The sequence below is a fragment of the Loxodonta africana genome, chromosome 24 (genome assembly GCF_030014295.1).
Source record: "Loxodonta africana isolate mLoxAfr1 chromosome 24, mLoxAfr1.hap2, whole genome shotgun sequence".
Taxonomy (NCBI): domain Eukaryota; kingdom Metazoa; phylum Chordata; class Mammalia; order Proboscidea; family Elephantidae; genus Loxodonta; species Loxodonta africana.
In genome coordinates this window covers 32,894,888-32,916,698 of record NC_087365.1, presented here as the reverse complement: position 1 = coordinate 32,916,698, position 21,811 = coordinate 32,894,888, and the positions used below count along the sequence as shown (strand labels likewise).

Below are 21,811 nucleotides of genomic sequence, written 5' to 3'. Positions count from 1 at the left end.
AGAAGAAACTTTTAGTTTGCAATGTCAGCTCAACTCTTGGCGTTCCCCCTTGTCCTCGGCATGTTTGTTTTCCCTTGGATCAGTGAGCTGATATAAAGGCAGCCCTTTCTTTGCTTTGAGCAGGAGTTTCCCTCCTCACCCCCATGCTCCCACATCGGGCAGGTCCTTTCTGTGATCATTGTGAAGATGAACCACCCTAGATGGCCCAAGCCTTATGGTAGATGACACCCAACATGCAGGCCTGTGGAACTCCCAGTGAAAGGCGAAGGACAAAAATGATGTTAATTTGGTGCCTGTCTGCTGCTCTAAGGAGGCTTGGTGGTACAGTAAAAGCACTTGGCTGCTAACCAAAAGGTCCATGGTTTGAACCCACCAGCTGCTCTGAGAGAGAAAGATGTGGTCATCTGCTTCCATAAAGCAGTCTAGAACACCCTATGGGGCAGTTCTCCTCTGTCCTACAGGGTCGCTATGAGTTGGAATCAACTCCACAGCAGTGGGTTTGGGTTTTGGGTTCTGCTGCTCTGCTCCCACATTAGAGTTTGTTAAGTGAACTCATGTGAGAGCGATGATTCAGAGGCTGAGACGCCAAGAAACTGCCTCCTGTAAGTACTCGCAGCCCGGCCCTCTGCCTTGCAGGCTCTGGAAGGCTCCTGGAGACGGCCTTCCTTTCCACATCGTTCCTTTCTCCCACTCTCATGAGTGCATTTGGGGTTGTAAGAAATGGGTTTTAAGCCCGACACCCTCCTAAATCAGAACACTGTGTTCTGCTCCATCTTCCCGAGTGAACTCCAAGTCACCACGAGCTGTGACTTCCCAGGGTTGCTTGCTTTGACGAATTAGAGGGGATTTATAAAAAGCAAAGTTATTTTTTGTCTCTCCTTGTTCCAGATTCATAGGGAGAGAGTGTGTCTTACTTCAGCCTTGAAGAGCATTTGGGTGAAAGGGTTTTCCTTTTAACCAGAGGGTCTCTTGCAGGGTTCACTTCTCTGAGCTGGGAGCCACAGCGGCCAGGTGAGGAGGCAGAGAGAGCTGAGCACTCTTCTGAGTATTGTTTGTAGAGAGGGCTTCCTAACAGAGGCCTCTTCGTTTTCTGTACCAGGTTGCTGTGCTCAAAGCTGCTGTGGATGTCATGATTTAATAAACAAGATAGAAACCAGACCGAAGTGAAATGCAGGTCGCGGGGTCTCTCTTGGGAAGCTTGTTCTCACTCCTCTTTGGGGCCTCTCCGGCCAGACCTCATCAGCTCTTCTAAGACAGTCTTTCAGAGAGTGTCTTTGTTTACATGTCTCACGGACTTTTTGCATCTGGTAAAGTTTATGGTCTCTCCTCAGAATGCTGTTTTTAAAACCCATAATATAAACTCTGTAAGATTATGAAAGAGACCAATTATATTAAAAGTTATAAAAATATTTTTGAATTTGTGATTTAATAATATGTTTTTTCTTACTACGTTCAGTAAAAAGATCTAGCAATGGGTCCAGTAACTAACAGGATTTCAAAGGTATAATGAGCATAAACAATATTTCAAGGTACCTGCAGTTTCTATGACATGATATAGAAATAGCTGTGATTTCTATTGGTGGCAAAGGCCTGCATGCTGCTAATATTCCTCTGGTTTATTGCCTATATTCAAAATGGAAGGGAACACTACATTTCAGTTAGGTTAGGGAAAATAAAGGTGTAATTTTTTTCCTGTCCAGGCTCATAGAACCCTTGAGTTATATCCTGGGGTGGAGGGAGTCCGTTGATCTCAGATTCAGAATACCTGCTTGAGAGTGACCTTCCCAGCCTGACCACACAGTAGCTCAATCCCTGAGCACTGGAATAATTAAAATAATAGCTCACATTGGCCAAATCCTTACTAAGGGCAGGTGATGTTGGAGGCTGGGATTCAGCAGGAAATGAAGCCAACACTGAATGCAGAGAGGGAAGACTGACAGATGAATATGCAAAAAAGATGTCAGTGTGTGGCAGGCCCTGTTGTTGTTGTTAGGTGCTGTCAAGTGGGTTCCAAGTCATAGCGACCCAATGCACAACAGAACGAAACACTGCCCGGTCCTGCGCCATCCTTACAATCATTGTTATGCTTGAGCTTATTGTTGCAACCACTGTGTCAGTGCACCTCGTTGAGGGTCTTCCTCTTTTCCGCTGACCCTGTACTCTGCCAAGCATGATGTCCTTCTCCAGGGACTGATATCTCCTTCCAGGCCCTAGGAAGTAGGTAGTACAGGGCAGTGTAATAGGGCGATTTGGGATGGGGGAACCAACCAAAACTAAACCAGTTTGTGTCAAGTTGACTCCAACTAATGGTGACCCCATGTGTGCAGAGTAGAACTGCTTTATTGGGGTTTTCAAGGCTGTGACCTTTCAGAAGCAAATCACCAGACCTGAGATGCCAACCTTTCAGTTAGTAGTCAAGTGCTTAATTGTTTGCTCCACCTGGGACTTATTTTCCAGGGATGGCTCCTCTGAGGAGGAGGTTTGAGCTAAGACCTGAACAATGAGGAGAGAGCCCTGCAAAGAGGAACCTGGAAGTGCAAAGACCCTGGGGAGGGAATGAGCCGAAAGCATTCCAGGGCTAGGAAAGAGGCCAGCATGGCTGAGGCCAAGTGCAGGGGTGGGAGCTCCTTGGAGCATTCAAGATGAAGTCGGAGAGGCTGGCTGGGCCAGCCTGCAGGCTTCACGGGCCAGGGTGAGGGGTCGACTTTTCTTCTAAGTGTGGTGGCAGCCACTGGCAGGTTAAGCAGGAGAGTGATGTGATGTGATTTACATTCTGGAAAGATCCTTCTCGCTCATGTGGGGAATAGAGTGTCAGGGTCAGGCTGACAGCAAGCATCCCAGTGAGGAAGCCCTGGTGATGGTCCAGGTGAGAGTTGATGGGGTCCTGGAGAAGGATTGGGGAACAGACACAGGGAGAAGTGGGCAGATCTGGGGTATAAGTTGGAGAAGGACTCAGCAAGCCTGGCCCAAAACTTTGGAGGTGGGAGCTGGTAGTGAATGACGCTCAGGTTCCTTCTCCTTATGCCTTGCCCCAGCTGAGAAACAGGCCCTGACCTTGCCCCCCTCCTGTCTCTTCAGCCCCCCTTGGCCGCCCACGACCCCTCCAGGGCTAGCCACCCGCCCACCGGGCCCCTGGCATGCCTGGCTTTCCAGCTGGCCCCAATTGTTGCTGCTCCCCAGGGAGTCATGGGAACACGCTCCCCTGGCCCCCTCCAGCCCCCTCTTCCCAGACAGAGCCAGGCCTGAACAATGCCCCCTTAGCCAGCCAGTGGCGTCCACACAATGCCCCTGTTTCGGTTCATTGCCAGCTCCAGGAGGCCCGCTGGGTTTCCTGGCCTGTTTGGCGTATATATAACTCTGGCTTCCAGCAGGGATTTTTTTGTTGTTGTTGCTAAAAAAAAAAAAAGAAAAGAAAGAACTGTGGCTCCTCCTCTTTGAATATCTTAATATAAAAGCCTCTCTGAGTTCTGAGCTGCCCCCATCCCTCTCTGACCACATTTGCCTCTGCCTGTCAAGCCTAGAGAGAACCGAATGCAGGTCAGCAGGTGGCAGCGAGAAAATGAGAAAAAGAAAGAAAAGTCGATTGCCCCATGGCCAGCCTCGAATGTGCTGGCGATGCCGAAGGTGATGAGAATAATCAAAGGGCTTACGAGAGGGCAGGCATTGTGCCCGACACTTTCTGTACACCGTATTTCATCATCTGAGACACCGCTGGAGATGAGATATGCCATTATTTCGAGCTCCTAAGGGGAAAAAAAAAAAGCTACCAGTTCAAAACGGACATGCCATTGATGGTATAATGCATCTTCATCTCAGAGATGTTAAAATTAAGTCTTAGAATCAGTAGACTATGGAATTCTCTCATCTACACCCTTCATTGCCCTCCAAAGATACATTTTTCTCCATATGTCTGTGCCTACTTGGGCCTCATAGAATTTAGGAGGCAGCACAGAGATTGCTCTGTGAAAACTCCTATTCTGCATCCTAACAAGACAGTTTTTCTTTTTTCCTCTGGAAAAATCAAGATGAGATGTAAGTGAGCTGCTTCAAGGATTTCTTCTTTTTTTTTTTTTTTTTTCCCTTCCATCCTTCATTCTTAATAACAGCAGACATTTACTGAGTGCTCTCTCTCTGCCAGGCACTGTTCTAAGCACTTTAATGACTCATTTAATTGCCACACCCACCCTATCAGGTAAACACTATTATTATTAACACCCCCAACACACACCAAAAATAAAAAACAAACCCATTGCTGTCGAGTCGATTCCAACTCATGACAACCCTAAAGGACAGAGTAGAACTGCCCCATTCAGTTTCCAAGGCTGTAAATCTTTACAGAAGCAGATTGCCACATCCTTCTCCTGTGGAGTGGCTGATGAGCTCAGACTGCCCAACTTTCGGTTAGCAGTTGAGCACTTAACCAGTGAGGCACCAGGGCTATCCCCATTTTACAGATGGAAAAAACAGAGGCACGGGGAGGTTGAATAACAAACAGGAAGGCATTGGCAAAGCTGCAAAGCCTGTGGTTTAAGCCCTTCACTGACCTAGTAGGCCCCTCTGCTTTAGGGCCCCCCTCCTTGGAAAGAAAGCATGATCTCTCCTCAGAAGTTTGAGTGTTGCAGAGAAAGGAGGTGGCACTGGGTGAGTCCCTGGAGCATGAGTTCAGGGAGGGAGGTCTCGCTTGTAGAACTGAAACCTATGCAAATTCACTGCACCTTGGACTGTCTGGCCCAAACCCCACTAAACATATGGGCAGGCCCATGGCCAAGGCCACACCGTCAGGCAGCTGTTGCCTGGCACTAAACCCCATCTTTCCTGTTCTACCATTAATGCTCACGTTTCCTACTCTTCTGCATCTGTGTCTTCCCTTAAGTTACCTGGCAAAGCAGAGGGCTGTGCTGGGTAGCAGCTGACTCTTAGTAGTAATATTGCTAATAGTAGTTAGCATTTACTGGGTGCTCCCTTTGTGCCAGGCACTGTATGTCAGGGATTGCAAACTCAGATACGTGGAAGGGCAGGGCAAGTGAAGTAAATGAGTGAGGTGAGCCGGGAAGGGAGTGGTGGCCTGGAGGGTCAAAAAAAATCAAGGCTCTGGCTAATGGGGAATAGCGCCTGCTCAGCACCATAATGGCCTGGGCGGTATTGCCAGGTGTTTGAATTTTTATACTGCAGTTTCCAATTTTAAGGTCTTAAAACTAATTCATAATTAAGAAAAAAATACCATGTGGGCCAAAAAATACCACGTGGGCCAGTTTGCAACTTCTGCTGTGTCTTGTTTTCCTATTTACCCCTTTCATCCTATAAAGGAGGGATTATCCCTTGTTCTACAGGTGAGGCAAGCAAAGCTCTTAGAGAGGGTAAGTGACTTACTCAAGGTCACATAGCCAGGAAACCGCAGAGGTGGGGTCTACCTGACTCCAAAGGCTTGCTCCTGGCACTGTGTTATCCTGCCATGCTGATGGGAAAGAGGGAATTGGCATGGTGACAGAACATCTCTCTGGGGACAGTAAATTGTCGGTCAAGCAGAGAATTCAGTGTAGCGATGGGAGATCACTCACACGAGGAGTTGCAGACACAAAACTTCCTACCTCCCTCTGCCAGAACTCAACAATGGGCATCTCTGTGCCCAAAATTAAGTCACCATAGAACGATTTCTCCCAGTTATGCACTCCTTGTAATCATGGAATATTCATGTTTGGAGTTTTTTTTTCTTTTTTTTGAGCTAAAAGTGTATGTTTTGGGGGGCATGTCATGTACGTGGAATAAATGGCTCAAAATTATGTCACTTGTCAAACTTCTTAATGGCGCATATTATGGAGGTACATAGAAATAATTTTGACTTTCCCTGGACTGTGAGCTCCAGGTGTCAGAGATAAGTCTATTTTGCTTACAGCTATCTCCCAGGACCTAGCACAATGTCTGTCTTATGGGTTGAATTGTTTCCCCCGCAAAATGTTTGTCAACTTGGTTAGGCCATGATTCCCAGTATTGTATGATTGTCCACCATTTTGTCATCTGTTGTAATTTTCCTATGCCTTGTAAATCCTAACCTCTATGATGTTAATGAGACAGGATTAGAGGCAGTTATGTTAATGAGGCAGGATGCAATCTACCAAAAAAGAAAAACATTGCTCCTCGATTCCAACTCATAGCAACCCTACAGGGGTCAGTAGAACTGCCCCCATAGAGTTTCCAGGGAGTGCCTGGTGGATTTGAACTGCCAGCCTTTTGGTTAGCAGCTGCAGCACTTAACCACTACACCACCAGGGTTTCCACACAATCTATAGGATTAGGTTTTATCTTGAGTCAGTCTCTTCCGAGATGTAAAAGAAGCGAGGAGAGAGGATAGGGAGCAGAGAGGATAGGGGCCTCATGCCACCAAGAAAGAAGTGCCGGGAGTGGAGCATGTCCTTTGGACCTAGGGCCCATGCTGTGAGAGGGTGCTAGACCAGGGGAAGATTGATGACAAGGACCTTCCCCCAGAACCGACAGAGAAAACCTACCCCTGGAGCTGACACCCTGAATTCAGACTTCTAGCTTCCTAGACTGTGAGAGAATAAATTTCTGTTTGTTACAGCCATCCACTTGTGGTATTTATTTCTGTTATAGCAGCACTAGATAACTAAGACAGTCTGACACAGAGTGGGTATACAATAAGTATCTGTGGGTTGAATGAGCAAGGCTCAGAATTCTCTTGTCAAAAGGTCACACAGACCAAGATTCCCACTGACATCCGCCTGATTTAGAAGCCCTTGCATTCACCTCCATACCATCCTGCCTCTTGTGTGTAGGAAAGAACCAAGGGAACGTTGTCTCCAGGTGGGGAATTATGAGTCCAAAGCATCCACTCCTTTGGACTCCTCTAGATTGAAGGATTGGTAGACGCAGTGATGGGGGTAAGCATCCACTAACTAAACCACTAAACCATGTTGCCTTCAAGGCGATTCTCACTCATGGCAACCCCATGTGTTACAGAGTAGAACTGCTCCACAGGGTCTTTATAGAAGCAGATCACCAGGCCTTTCTCCCATAGTACTACTGAGTGGGTTCGAAACACCAACTTTTAGGTTAGTAGTCGAGTGCAAACAGTTCACATCACCCAGGGACCTAACAAAGACACTGTCCACCGTAATGCCTCTTCACTGGCACACATTATAATCTTGCCAGCCCTGAGCCTGGCTCTCCAAGTATTTTCAGAGGGTAGCAGAGTATGAAGGGCAGATGTTGGGTTTTCCAGTAAAACAGGCTAGGTTCCCATCTCAGTTCTGCTGTGACTGTGAACTGTGATTGCCCCTCTCTGAGCCACCTTCCTTCTGCACAATGTGGATAAACAAGCTTCACTTACGGGATTATTGAGTTGAAAGGAGATCATAATGGAAGTGTCTTCTCAGTAATCATGGATTTCTTGGAAGGTTAGTAGCCTGAGGAGAACTGCTAACATTGGGAACAGCCTTATCGGGATCCACCAGACTCTGAGCCAAGGGGCCCCATCTGTCAGGACTTTTCTGCTTTGAAGCGGGTGTTAATAAATATAGAAAGCCTTATCTCTTTGATTTCACACTGAGAAATCTGGCCTTTGCTTGGCCTTTTGTTCCCAGCCCTGGGCTGCTGCAGCAGGACAAGAGAGACTGCAGTGGGAAGGAAGGCACCTACTTCTACCTGGGTGGTTGAGTACTTGAACACCTGGACAGGGGCAGGACCTTTGGGAGGAGGGCAGGCCTTTGGGAAAAACGTGGCCTTGGCCTCACCAAGCCTGTATAAATGGCGTTTTCATCTACTAAGTAAGCCTATTCCCTCTGGACCTTGGTTTTCTCCTAGTAAAATGGGGCAAAACCAGCAATGCCTTCCCTTTCCATCAGCCAGCAAGGTGCTTGGCACTTGACAGGTGCTCAGTCAGTTTGTTTGTTGAATGAATATTGAGTACGAGAGGACTTTACAAAAGTCAGATATTATTACTGTAACCGGGATCATTTGGGAAAATGTGGGGAAAGGAAACTATGTGGAACGGGAATGTTCCTGGCTCTCTCAACTCCTGTCAGGACCTGCGATGGTTATTTAGAAGAGACCTAACCCTCAGCTTCTCTGTCTGGGGAGAAAGGGGGAACAGGCAGACCCCAGGGCTGGGACTCCAGTGTAGGCCAGATTCTATCCCTGGCTGGCTTCATGGGACCCTGCGCCTGAATAAGCCTCAGTTGTCCCACCTCTGTGGGCTCTTCCAGCTCTGACACATTCTAGGATTTTTGATAAGTAATTTCACAAATTGTTCATGAGAGAAGGGAAGACACTTCTGCTGTTTTCCCAAAGCACCTCACAATCTATAAAACACTTTCAGATCCTTTGTGCTTTTCATCCTCTTAGCAACCCCAGAAGAGCTGGGGCAAAGTCTATGTGCTCATTTTACAGATGAGGACACTGAGGCCCAGAAGATTTCTCAAAGGGGGATAATCTGAGGCCGCCTCACACATTTTAGTTATACAGTTACATCAATTTGTTCTCCAATGTCATCATGCATAAAAATTACCTGGAAAGGCATGGGAGTGGATGCTTGTTTAAAAATATAGATTCATGGGCACCTAGAGATTCTAAAATGGCTGGGTTGCAGTAGGGCCCAAAGCTAACAAGAGCCCCAGCTGGTTCTGAAGCCTAATGACCACTCTTGGAATACCAGGACCTACTTGTTGCATTCTGGCAGTCTCCAACATCAGCCTGTTTCTTTCATAACCCTCCTCAGCTCAGCAGCTGCTCTAGGCCAGGCCATTATGGGGAGGGGGCACTGTTGAAGCTCCCAGGGTGGTAGGGAAGGCAGATGGAGAAGCTGATTGGTGTGGTCAGTGCTGGAACAGAGGCAGCCTAGGGCAATACAGGAAGTGAGTAACTTCAACTCTGGAGGGCCCCCTGGAGGAAGTGATACTTTAGACTAAGTGGAGGGATCTTGTTTGTGTCCTAAAAACAAACAAAAAGAGAACCCTGGCTGTCAAGTCAATTCCAAGTCACAGCAACCCTACAGGACAGAGTAGAACTGCCCCACAGGGTTTCCAAGGAGCTCCTGGTGGATTTGAACTGCTGACCTTTTGGTTAGCAGCCAAACTCTTAAGCACTGCACCATCAGGGCTCCTAGCTACTTTTTCTCTTGTGGGTGACCCCCATCAGACTGCAGGCAAGTTCATAGCAATTATCAAGTTTTTCACATCTCTATCCTCAGTACTGTCACAAGACCTGGCACAGAGGAGAGGGCGGTCTTGGTCAAACCTGCTGATCTGAGCAAGGAGAAACCGTTGGTGGAGATGGGTCAGGGTCTCAGGATTAAACGCAGTTTCATGTTCAGTACTCCCACTTCCATCCTTTGCTGAGGTCTAAGAAGTTGGAGTTTTGCCTTCCACATGGGATTCCCAGCCAATGCACTTTGTGTGCAGCCACCCCCCTGTCAGTGGAGGCTTGAGTATTGCTATGACACTGAACAGTTTTCAGCAGAGCTTCCAGACTAAGGCTGACTAGGAAGAAAGGCCTAGGAATCTACTTCCAAAAATCAGCCAATGAAAACCTATGGATTACAACAGTCTGATCCCCAATAGAACATGGGGCTGGCACAGGACCCTGCAGTTTCCCAATTCAATGGCAGGTAACACCGGTGGAATTACTTTAGTATTGGAAACTCCATATTGTATTGCAAACTCTTGTTATCTCTCTGTTCCCCTCCTCCCGGAGTCAAAGTCTGAACTAAAGATGGACACAGAGCAGGCTCTCAAAACATCTGTTGAATAAATGAATGTTTGAGCCTGTCGTTATGGGTCGGAATCGACCCGACGGCACTGGGTTTTTTGAGTCCAAGCAAAAGCTGTGAGTTGGCTACTGCAGGGCTGTCCAGCTAAGACGAGGCCACCGGAGAAGCCCCAGGAAAGCCCCAGACCTATATTAGGCCAGACATCCCTTCCCATTTCCTGGCAGCCCCCTTCTGCTGGGCGTCTGGCTGGGTAAGGGACAGGGGAGGGGCAGGATTTGAGAGTAAATGGCATAGGTGGGGCAAGTTGAGGAGATGTAGCTGGGGCTTAGAAGGTAGGCCTGAGGATTCAGAAAACAGGAGAAGACAGTTTCTGGAAATCTGGGCTGAGGGTCTGGAGGTCATGTGGGGGCTGCAGGCGGACGATGTGGTTCAGCACGTGGCGGCTTTAGAATGGAGACTCTGCCCTAAATGTCTTCATTATGGTGGGGTCACCAGGATGGGGTGTGTCGGGACGGGGTGGGGGCGGGGCCACCACGCCTCGGCCAGGGGCTGTCTGGCCTGGGGGCGGGGAGTGTGAACAAGCCTGGCACCGCCCCGACAAAGCCTGCGCGCGCCCCGTACTGCGATTGGCTGTTCCGCACCGCACCGCCTCCTCGTCCCGCCCCCCACCGCCGGTCCGGCGCACAGCAGCCAATGGGTGCCACCGTCACCGCCTCCGTCACAGCCCAGGTAGCCAATGGTGGCGATGTTCTGCGGCTCGTGGCTCTTTCGCGGCAAAAAGGATTTGGCGCGTAAAAGTGGCCGGGACTTTGCAGGCAGCGGCGGCCGGGGGCGGAGCGGGATCCGGAGCGGGATCGAGCCCTCGCCGCGGCCCGCCGCCATGGGTCCGCGCCGCCGCCGCCGCCTGCCACCCGGGCCGCGCGGGCCGTGAACGCCATGGCCGTGGCCGGGGCCCCCGCGGGCGGCCCATGCGCGCCGGCGCTGGAGGCCCTGCTCGGGGCGGGCGCGCTGCGGCTGCTTGACTCCTCGCAGATCGTCATCATCTCCACGGCGCAGGACGCCAGCGCCCCGCCGGCCCCCGCCGGCCCCTCCGCTCCCGCCGCCGGCCCCCGCGATGCCGACCTGCTGCTCTTCGCCACGCCACAGGCGCCCCGGCCCACACCCAGCGCCCCGCGCCCCTCGCTCGGCCGCCCGCCGGTACGGACCCCAGGGACACCCGGCCAAGCGCCCTGCCTGTACCCCCCGCGCAGACCCGGGCGGGGCGCAGTGTTTGGCCAGGAGGCAGCGGGGGCCGGGGGAGGGGTGGACTGAGGCGCCCGCGCTGGGCGGTGCAGAGCCTGGGTTGGGCCTCCGGGCCCCGCCCCGGGCTGCTGGGTGACCTCGGGCCAGTCCTTGTATGCTGCTTTAGGCTCTGGGCCTCCGCTTCCTCACCATAGCCGCTCGGGTCAGCCACCGGGTCAGAATCAGTGATAATAATGGCCCACGTGGTTTCAACTAGCGCTTTGGCTGAGCCCTTGACCGACTTCAAGCCAGCCAAAACTCACAACCACGGTGTGAGCTCGGTGTTGTCACTGTGTCCATCTGACGGAGAAGGAACTGAGGCCCAGAGAGGGGAAGGGACTTGCCTCTGGTCATAGGTGGGGCTGGAGTTTGAACCGAGGCCTGCTGGCTCCAGACCAGAATCTGTGGCTATGTAGGGGTGGGGATGGAGGTGGAGGTGGTCCTTGGGGCTGGACTGTTGGGACGCCATTGAGGACACCATCCTTCCTGCCTCCATGCTCCACTGCCAGGTGCAGGCCTGGCCCTCCAGGCCCCTGGGGACAGGCCGCCTGGCTGGGAGGCCTTCTCTGCAGGGGTGGGGCAAGACGCCTAGGCCAGCTGCTGATCCCCTCCCTCTGCCTGTCCTTCCATCTGCCACCCTCCACCCTCTCAGGCCCTGGTTGCCATAGAACCTCATTAATCAGGCAGGCCCCTGTGGAAGAACTGAGTGGGCTGGGCCTCTGGGAGCTGGGGGGAGACCCCCAGTGCCAGGGGAGAGAAAACCTCTCAGGGAGATAATCTGATAAAGGCCTCTCTGAGCAACAAGAGGTGGAAGGATCAGTTCAGACTGGGGGCCCAGAGAGGGTGTCTGAATTACAGTGGGAGAAGGGAGTGGAGGCCTGGAGCTTGAACCTATGGGCTGCAGGGCAGGGCGTGTAGACCAGTTTGACTGGCGCAGCCTGTGGGTGAAGGTGGGGTGCAGGAAGACGGGGGCTGGCCAGGAAGGCTGGGGTCTGGCGAGGGGCTCAGAGCAAGCAGGAGGGGTGAGACAGGGTCTGGGACAAGGAGGTGGAAGCTGCCCAACTGCCATTAGGGGCGTGGGTGGCAGCTGGTCCCTGAGGCATCCCGGGAAAAGCCTCCCCCAGCCCCCTTGGCCCCATGCCCAGTGCTGCCTTCCTTCCGGAATCACCAAGATGCTAATAATAATAACAATAGCAGCCACCATTGTTTTGAGAATGTTTTGTGTGCAGGGCTCTGTGCCAAGCCCTTTACCCAAATTAATCCATTTAACCCTCTCAACAACCTTCCCCTTTTACAGATGGGGAAATTGAGGCACAGAGATGTGACAGCCTTCCCCAGACAGGATCAGCTAGTGAGTGGTGGGATGATGAGCCCAGCAGTTCAAGCTGGGATGCCTTGGAAATGCTAATAGAGGTTGAATGAAGCCTGGGGAAGTAATAGGGACCTATGGGCCTGTGAATGAGTGGGAGGGGTGAGTGTGGGCTGGGGTGGATCAGCCTTGCTTGCCTCCTACCCTCCAATGAAATGACGTGTCTGTCAGAGTACCAGCTTGAGGCTTGGGCAAGTGGTCTCCATTTAGCTGACTGACGAGCACTTAGCAGGTGCAGGGGTACAGAGACAGCAGAGGCTGAGGGCTCCAGGCCCAGAGGAACTGTTAGGGACTGGGAGGAGGAAAAATGACACACACATACACACACAGGCACAAGCACCCTGCCACAACCATCAGGGGCAGCCTCAGGGGCCCTGAGCATTCCATTCATTCAACAGCTGGTGAGTTAGTGAGCATCCGTGAGATGCTAGGCACAGAAGCAGGTAAAGAGTCCCTGCCCCACAGTGCTTATGGCCCAGTGGGCATTTTTGTGCTGGGGCGGGGCTGGCACCATCCCGGAGCCAAATCTGCAAACAGGCCCAGCTGTTGCCCTCCAACATCCCCAACTCTTACACCTGTGGGTAGCCCTGGGCACACGTTCCCACCTACCCTTTGCACATTTGTTTGGGGCAGTCCCTGAATCAAGCTACAGGCTCAGCTTTTGCGCCAGTGAGCATTTATTGAGTACCAACTGCATACAAGGCTCTGCACAATTCAGCCATTCCCCCGGCCCTTCTTATCCACCCCCACCCTGTTGTGCCTTTTTTTTTTTTTTTTTTTAGTTTTTCCATTACAAATATATGCTTATTGTAGAAAACATAGGAGAATAGAAAGTTGAAGGGGGCAGGATCCCACTCCTATTCACTAAAAGTAATTTTTTTTTTTCTCCTTAAGCCTGTTCTTGCTTTTTATGTAGTTATGAGAGCTTTTGTTTCCTAAAACTTTAAAATTTCACTTTTTTCCCTTTGTTTCCTCGCTCAAGCGTCATATCATTCACACTGTACAGATAAGGCCAACATCCCTCAGTCACCCATGCAGAAGTGGCCCCTGAGATGCAGTGGTGTATAATAGTCGAAACTGAACCAGAGGAAAACAGTTTGGTAGTTTTTTAATTCACAAAGGATTATATAAATATATGATGCTATGACGATGTTTGTGCTTGCCCATGTCTGAGAGGATTCTGGGTCCATCTGCCTTGGTCCTTTGTGACAGCTGTGTGATATTCCAGGGGCTGGTAAACCGTGATTTTTGTGGCCCTCTCCTGTGGGTGGTTGTTTTTACGTGAATGTCTTCATCCTGCTCTCAGGGCCCCTATGCTGGGTTTCTCTAGAGAGTGGCAGTCAGAAACAGACATGTGCGTGCACTCTCATTTTTGGGTGTGGCGTTGACCTGCCTTCAGAGCGGACAGGGGCCTGGGTACCAGGCAGAAGGCAAGAGCAGTTGGCAGGAGCACGCCAACTGCTGGGAAGGGGTGGACGTTGGTTGGCTTGTAAGGGGCCCAGCATCTGGACAGGTCTCTGCGGAGGCAGGACTTAGATAAGAGCGTGGGTCCAGGTGTGGGCTCTGAGCCACCCCGTCAGGGTTAGACTCCTGCCTCCATCTCTTGCTGGCTCTGTGACCTTCCTGAGTCGCAGGCTCCACTGGAAGTGGAGGGAGGTTACCATAACCAGTTGCCATCCAGTTGATTCCAACTCATGACAACCCCGCACGTGTCGGAGTAGAGCTGTTCTCCCTGGGGTTTTCCCTCGCCGGTTTTCTGGAAGTAGGTCGCCAGGACTTTCTTCCAAGGCACCTCTGGGTGGACTTGAACTGCCATCTCTTCAGTTAGTAACCCAGTGCACTAACCATTTGCACTACCCAGAGAGTCAAGGTTGCCATAGCACCTGCCATAAGGTGGTTGGGGGCTTTGGTGAGGGAATGCGTGTAAGACAGTTACTTAGCACAGGGCTTAGTACCCAGGGGGCACTCAGCCCTCGGTATGTTCTCTGTTCCCCAGGATGCGTGAGCAAGTCGATGAATGTGTGTGCGAGGGGGAATGTCGCGGCTCGCCAGCCTGCGGAGAGGTTCATTCAGCAATCGTTTGTTGATGCCCAGGCCCCGTGCCAGACACTGGGTACAGAGATGGTTTAGACCCAGGGCCCGCCTCTGAGGAGCTCCCTGGCTTATGGGTGAGACAGACACATCTGCAGTAACTTGTAGTGAGAGAGAGAATGTGGGAAAAGGTTGGGTTTGAGGGAGAAGAGGTGACATCTCTATTACAGGATCAGAAAGACTGACGTGACCAGTAAACTTCTCTGTCCACAGAGGCGGAACAGTAAGTGTGACAGATGGGAGGGGGAGGCAGGCAAGGGCAGTTGAGGTAGAGGGACCAGCATGGGCTAAGGCAGGAAGGTAAAGATTTGTGGGGAAAAAGTGGTTGGATGTGGATGGGTGTTTGAATGGTTCAGATTTTTCACCAGCGAGTGTCTTCACCCTGCTCTCAGGGCCCCTGTGCCAGATATCTTTAGAGAGTGGCCACCAGAAACAGACATCTGCTTGCCCTCTCATTTTTGGGTATGGCATTGACCGGTCCGCAGGGTAGGCAAGGGCCTGGGTACCAGAGAGGAGCTTAGGAGGGCAGTTGACAGGAGCACACTAGAGTTCAGAGGTTCTGGAAAAGCAATGGCAGATGAGGTCACTGAGGCAGTAGGAAACCTGAGGAAGGTCTTAATCAGGGGCAATAACACGATAAGATTTGTGTTTTAGGTTGAAGGCTAGCTGCAGTGGGGGGCAGATGGAGGCAGGGGGACCACTGGGGAGACTACTAATGGTCTAGGTGGGAGCTGGTAAGGATTTCTTGGTAACTGGATGTCATGGGGGTGGTGGGCAGGACTAGACTGAGGTTCTGGCTAAGAAAACCCTATGAATGGTGGAGGAGAGGGTTAAGGCTGGTTTGGATCAGGGTGCCTTTGAGATGCCTGTGGGACTTCCAGGACAATCTTGATCGTTAAACGTCTGAACTAGGCCAGAAGACGTAGAGACTAAGAGCTTGGGCTTTTCCTCAGACAGTCCCTGGGGGGAATCCTGGCTCTGACGTTTTCTGGCTGTGTGACCTTGGGCCTCCATTGCCTTATCTATAAAATGAGGCCATTATTATACTGTCGTTCCATGTTAGGTGCTGTTGAGTTGCTTCCTACTCGTAGTGATCCTGTGTACAACAGAATGAAACACTGCCCGGATGTGCTCCATCCTCACAGTCATTGCTATGTTTGAGCCCATTGTTGCAGCCAATTGACGGTCTTCCTCTTTTTTCACTGACCATCTCCTTTAGCAAACATGGTGTCCTTCTCCAGGGACTGGCCCCTCCTGATAACATGTCCAAAGTATATGAGATGAAGTCTCACCATCCTTGTTTCTAAGGAGCTGTACTTCTTATGGCTGTACTTCTTCCAAGACAGATTTGTTTGTTCTTCTAACAGTCTATGGTGTATTCAGTATTCTTTGCCAACACCATAATTCAAAGGCATCAATTCTTGGTTCTTCCTTATTCATCGTCCAGTTCTGGCATGCATATGAGGTGATTGAAAATACCATGACTTGGGTCAGGTGCATCTTAGTCCTCAAGGTGACCTCTTTGCTTTTTAACACTTCAGAGAGGTCTTTTGTAGCAGATTTGCCCAGTGCAGTAAATCATTTGATTTCTTGACTCCTGTTTCCTTGGGCGTTGATCGTGGATCCAAGTAAAATGAAATCCTTGACAACTTCGATATTTTCTCCATTTATCATGATGTTGCTTATTAGTCTGGTTGTGAAGATTTTTGTTTTCTTTATGTTGAGGAGTAACCCATATTGAAGGAAATAGCCAGTAACGTATGCAAAGCACTTGGTGAACACCAGCTGTGCCCTGTTCACCAGAGCGAAGAGGTGACTTGCCCAGGGGACCTGTGCCCTCAGTGGCTTAAACAACATTTATTATCACACAGTTTCTGTGAGTCAGGAATTCAGGAGCGACTTAGCTGGGTGGTTCTGCTTGGAGTCTCTCCTGAGGTTGTAACTGGGCCGCGTTCATTTCTGAAGGCTTGACTAAGGTTGGAAGATTGCTTCCAAGCTCACTCACGGGCTGTTGGAGGAAGCCTCAGCTCCTCACCATGTGAGCCTCTCCGAAGGGCTACTTGTGCGTCCTTACAACATGGCAGCTGTCTTCCCCTCAAGTGAGTGATCCAATACAAGCAAGAAGGAGGAATCGCCAATGCCTCTAAGGAGGAATTCACTTCATCACGTTCTGTTCATTAGAAGCTAGTCACTAAGTCTGATCCACATTTAAAGGGCGAAGAATTGGGCCCCATCTTTTGAAGGGAAGAGTATTAAAGGATTTACAGGCATATTTTAAAACCACCACAGGCCCCCAGCAAGGTAGCAGTGGAGCTGGGACTTGAACTTGGGGCTTCTGCCTTCTAGTTGAGCATTCTGTCTTATGAGGTAGGGTTGAGGCTCTCAGGCATATCCCCTAGGACCTCCCCCTCACACACTTAGGCATCCCGGTAGAGGAACTGCGGCAGGGGGCAGCCCAGGGGCACCAAGCCCTCAACCAGGTGTCTTGTGGCCTCACTGTCCTGGTTACTGGGCATCTTTCTTCCATTGTTTTTGCCACAGGTAAAGCGGAGGCTGGACCTGGAAACTGACCATCAGTACCTGGCTGAGACCAGTGGGCCAGGCCGGGGCAGGGGCCGCCACCCGGGGAAAGGTACCCACTGAGTTCGGGCTGGGGCAGGCTCCTGTGGCCAGGCCCGGGTTGGGGGCATAGACAGACAAACATGCTTGCAGACTCAGCTCTGGTCTGCCAGGCCTGGGGCTGAGCCAGGCCTCTGGGGGCCCAGAGGGGCAGCTGAAGTGGACGCCTGGCATGGCTTCCCCAGGCCCTGGGGGGTGGGGAGTGCCCAGGCCCAGAGAGGAATGCTGTGGTTGGCAGCAGCCACAGGGCCTCCCTGCTCGGCCTCGCCAAGGGGAAGGAGCCGTCTGCCCCACGTCATTCTTCTGCTCTGCATTGCCAGGGATGCAGCCTGGCTGGGGGCCGGGGTGAGTGCTGAGGGACCCTGCCTTTCCTGACCTCCCACCCAGGCGTGAAATCTCCGGGGGAGAAGTCACGCTATGAGACATCGCTGAATCTGACCACCAAACGCTTCCTGGACCTGCTGAGCCGCTCAGCCGACGGTGTTGTCGACCTGAACTGGGCAGCTGAGGAGCTGAAGGTTCAGAAACGGCGCATCTACGACATCACCAATGTCCTTGAGGGCATCCAGCTTATCGCCAAGAAGTCCAAGAACCACATCCAGTGGCTGTAGGTAGCAGCTGAACAGGAGAGTGGGCAGAGGCTCAGGGCTGGGTAGACATATGTCACCTGGTTAAGTATCTAGCTCAACGTACTTTTACATTTTTGTGTACTTTGGTAACCACTGTCTGGATCAAGATAAGGAATATTTCCAGCACCTCAGAATGTTCCCTGTGCCCTTTCTCAGTCATTGCCCACCCCCATAACACCAAGTAGCCGCTCATGGCCTCTGTTGCCATCAGTGAGTTTTGTCTGGTACACTTTTTGTTCTTGTCAATTCTTGTTTTATTCTTCTCCTCCTACCCTATCCTCAGTCACTCCTCTACTCTCTGACGTATCTGCCTTTTCACTTTTTGGGAAGTCATTCATTCTGCATCATTTTTTTCACTTGGCAACATGTCTCAGAAATGTTTCAGTGTCCGTACATCTAATGCAGCCTCGTCTTTTTTTACAGCTGTGTAGTATTCCACAGCATGTGTGTCCTCATGTATTTACTCCCCTACGGTCTGGAAACACCTACGTGTTGCCCATAAAAAAAACCTCACTGACATCAAGTCGATTCCAACTATAGGGTCGCTATGAGTCGTAATTGACTTGGCGGCAGTGAGTGTTTTTGTGGGTGACATGTATGTGTTTCCAGACATTTGGGACGGGATGTAAACTCCAGCTGATCTGATTTGGAGCTTGGGTTCGGCCCTCTGCTGCATCCCATCTGAGGAGCCAGACCCAGAGGGTGGCAAGGGTTTGCTTAGGGCTCATGGAATAGAGGCGGTGGCAGCAACAGATTCAGTCCTGAGGTCCAGAGCTCTGGGCAGAGGGCTCCAGGAGCTGCTAACCCTCCCTGTGGGCTCCCTGCAGGGGCAGTCACACAGCAGTGGGGATCAGTGGGCAACTCGAAGGACTGACCCAGGACCTCCGGCACCTGCAGGAGAGCGAGCGACAGCTGGACCACCTGATTCACGTCTGTACCACACAGCTGCGGTTGCTCTCTGAGGATGCCGACAGTCAGCGATATCCTTGGGCTGGAGGGCACAGAAGGCAGGACTGGCAGGTGGGGGCCCCACCCAAGTGAGCCTAGAGTGGCTGTCCTGGGCCTGGATTCGACAGAGGGCTCTGGCTTTGGATTCAAGTCCTGGCTCAGCCATTTAATAACTGTGTGACACTGGATGAGTTACTTTGCCTCTCTGGGCCTCAGCTTCATCTGTAAAAAGGGGTAATAGTATTCAGTTCTGAAGTGAGGAAGACTGAAACAAGATAAACTAGTGCCAGTGTTTGTTGTTGTTAGTTGCCTTCGATTGATTCCAACTCGTGGTGACCCCACGTGTAGAGTAGAACTGCTCTATAGGGTTTTTTCAAGGCTGTGACCTTCCAGAAACAGATCGCCAGGCCTGTTTTCTGAGGTGGCCCTTGGCGGGTTTGAACCACCAACTTTCGAGTTAGTAGTCCAGTGCTTAACCCTTTGTGCCACCTAGGGAGACCTATAGTACCAGCCATACTGAACATTTATTTAGTACACTCACTGAATTGCATGGTTGTAGCTTCAAGTTTAGAGACATTAGTTTTGGTCTTTTATTGACAAAAATAAAAACTATTAGAATAGACTTTTTTGTCTTTATTTTTTAAGTTGATAACTCAAATTGTGTTTGTAAATTTTAGATACAACCACCAATTGACACTAAGATCATGGGTCAAAATAAATTGCCAACACCAGACCTGGAGATGGTTAAGTGTTTTCATGGAATTATTGCAGGCAGCCATCATCCCCACCTTGCAATTAAATGGGTAGTATGGTTCCCATTGTACAAATGTGGAAATTGAGACTCAGGGCATAAGGTAGGTTTTGAGCATCAACTATGTGCCAGGCCCTGGGGTAGGGGAGGTGAGTAGGCAGATGTGGGCTCTGCCTTGTGAGCTGTCTGGATGGGTGGCCCCCAGAGGTCAGAGGTCATATCCTTGACTCCACCAACCCTGGCTTACGTGACCTGCCAGGATCTACGTAGCATCGCAGACCCTGCAGAGCAGATGGTTGTGGTGATCAAGGCCCCTCCCGAGACTCAACTCCAAGCCGTGGACTCCTCCGAGGTAAGTTTGGCACACTCTAGGTCTGGCCAGGACAGTCTGGGCTGGGCTGGTGGTCAGCTGAGCCTCAGTTTACCCTGCCTGCTTCTTTCCACCCAGACCTTTCAGATCTACCTTAAGAGCAAACAAGGCCCCATTGATGTTTTCCTGTGCCCTGAGGAAAGCTCGGGTGGGATCAGCCCCGGAAAGACCCCAACCCAGGCAGCGGCTTCTCCTGGGGAGGAGGACAGGGTGGCTGTCCCTGCCATCACAGTACCACCACCATCACCTCCTTCATCTCCTGCCACAGATCCTGGCCAGTCCCTGCTCAGCCTGGAGCAAGGTGGGTGAAGGGCCCCTCTCTGGGGTGAGTGGGTGGGCAAGGCATGACAGCCCCTTCTCTCTTCCCTTCTGGGGTGTCCCCGGCCTGTGATGCTCCCCCATCTCCCCAGAACCGCTGCTGTCCCGGATGGGCGGCCTGCGGGCCCCTGTGGATGAGGACCGCCTGTCCCCGCTGGTGGCGGCCGACTCGCTCCTGGAACATGTGCGGGAGGACTTCTCTGGCCTCCTCCCTGAGGAGTTCATCAGCCTGTCTCCTCCCCATGAGGCCCTCGACTACCACTTTGGCCTCGAGGGTGAGGGCATCAGAGACCTCTTCGACTGTGACTTTGGGGACCTCACCCCCCTGGATTTCTGACGGGGCTTAGGAGTGCCAGGGCCTCCCAAGATGCCCACTCTGTCTCTGCAGCCCTGGAGCCCCCTGCCCCTGGCCGTCCTCCCAGCCCGGTTGGAAATGTTTAATTTATATCACCTTCCCCTGTCTCCAGAAGCTTGTAGCTCTGGAGTCTGGCTACTGCCAAGAGGCTGAGCAAGCCAAGAGGAGAAGGATCCTGTGTTTGTGGTGTGTACGTGCATGCACCCGACACCCAACACGTGTGTACACGGGTGAGTGTGGTGTGCACCTCTGGCAGAAATGCCAGGTAAGCACGTTTATGTGAGTGCATGTGTGAGCGTGTGTGCATGTACCGGGGAATGAAGGTGAACACATTGGTGCATGCACTGACAACATGCCCCAGTGTGTCCACGTGTGTGTGCATGAGTTCATGTGTGCGCATGGTGGGGGCTGTAACTGCACTTTCGGTCTCCTGGCCCCAGGGCCCCACAAGGCCCAGGGTGGCTGCTTGCCCCCGGAAGCCTGCATGCTGACTGGGCCAGGCGGGGAAGCCTTGGCCAGCTTTGTTTGCAGGACAGCAAGAGCACTTCTGTCGTCTTAAAGGTTTTTCTGACTCGAAGCTTTAATGGAGCATTATTTATTTATCGAGGCCTCTTTGGCAAGCCTGGGGCACCAGCAAAGGGTAGGAGGGATGTGGGGCCAGTGCCCCAACTCCCCATGCCCCTGAGTGAGGACAGGGGTCCCTGAGCTGTTCTTTTGCCCCACCCCGAAGGAGCTGAGATCTGAGTGATTTATTTATTGGGAGAGTGAGGGAGGGAGACAGACTGACTGACAGCCATGGGTGGATGGAGGGGTGGCCCCTTCCCGGGGGGGGGGTCACTGCAGGGCCCAGCTGCCCCCCAAGATGGATGTGAGATGGGAGAGGTGAGTGGGGGACCTTCACTGACAGGGTGGGCAGGAGGGGTGGGTGGAGGGCCTTCCCCAGCCCAGACCGTAGGGGGCCCCTTCTGTGGTGTTTGAAGTGCCCCTTCCCCACTTCTTGCTGTGCCCCACCCCCCCAATCTGCACTTTGATTTGCCTTCTTAACAGCTCTGTTCCCTCCTGCTTTGGTTTTAATAAATATTTTGATGGTGTTTGGGTTGGATTTTGCGACTGTGTACTGGGAGCAAATCGGGGTGGGAGAGGCCAAGGCTGCTGGAAGAATGCCCCTTTTCCACTTCCCTTCTCCCTAGCCTTGCCTGACTTTATTTCATTTGTGCCTATTTCCTTCAAGGAGGGTAGACTTCATCATTTTTGTCCTAACTTAAAAATGGATCCAGCAAATATCTTTTGCTGTAGAAAGTCATGAATGCTACTGAAGTGTAGGAAGTAATTAATGACCTCCCTTCCCCCAGTCCCTGA

At 51.6% G+C, this 21,811-nt stretch overlaps 1 protein-coding gene across 1 annotated transcript; it reads left to right on the top strand.

Moving 5' to 3' along the window:
• The first annotated feature begins 10,642 nt into the window (after nt 1–10,642).
• On the top strand, nt 10,643–21,543 carry E2F1 (E2F transcription factor 1). The gene is made up of 7 exons (XM_003411509.3): nt 10,643–10,918; nt 17,004–17,094; nt 17,469–17,688; nt 18,538–18,690; nt 19,647–19,761; nt 19,858–20,080; nt 20,190–21,543. Exons 1-7 carry the CDS (start codon nt 10,658–10,660, stop codon nt 20,432–20,434), a joined length of 1,308 nt encoding a protein of 435 aa, XP_003411557.2. The 5' UTR covers nt 10,643–10,657; the 3' UTR covers nt 20,435–21,543.
• Nucleotides 21,544–21,811: the final 268 nt, after the last annotated feature.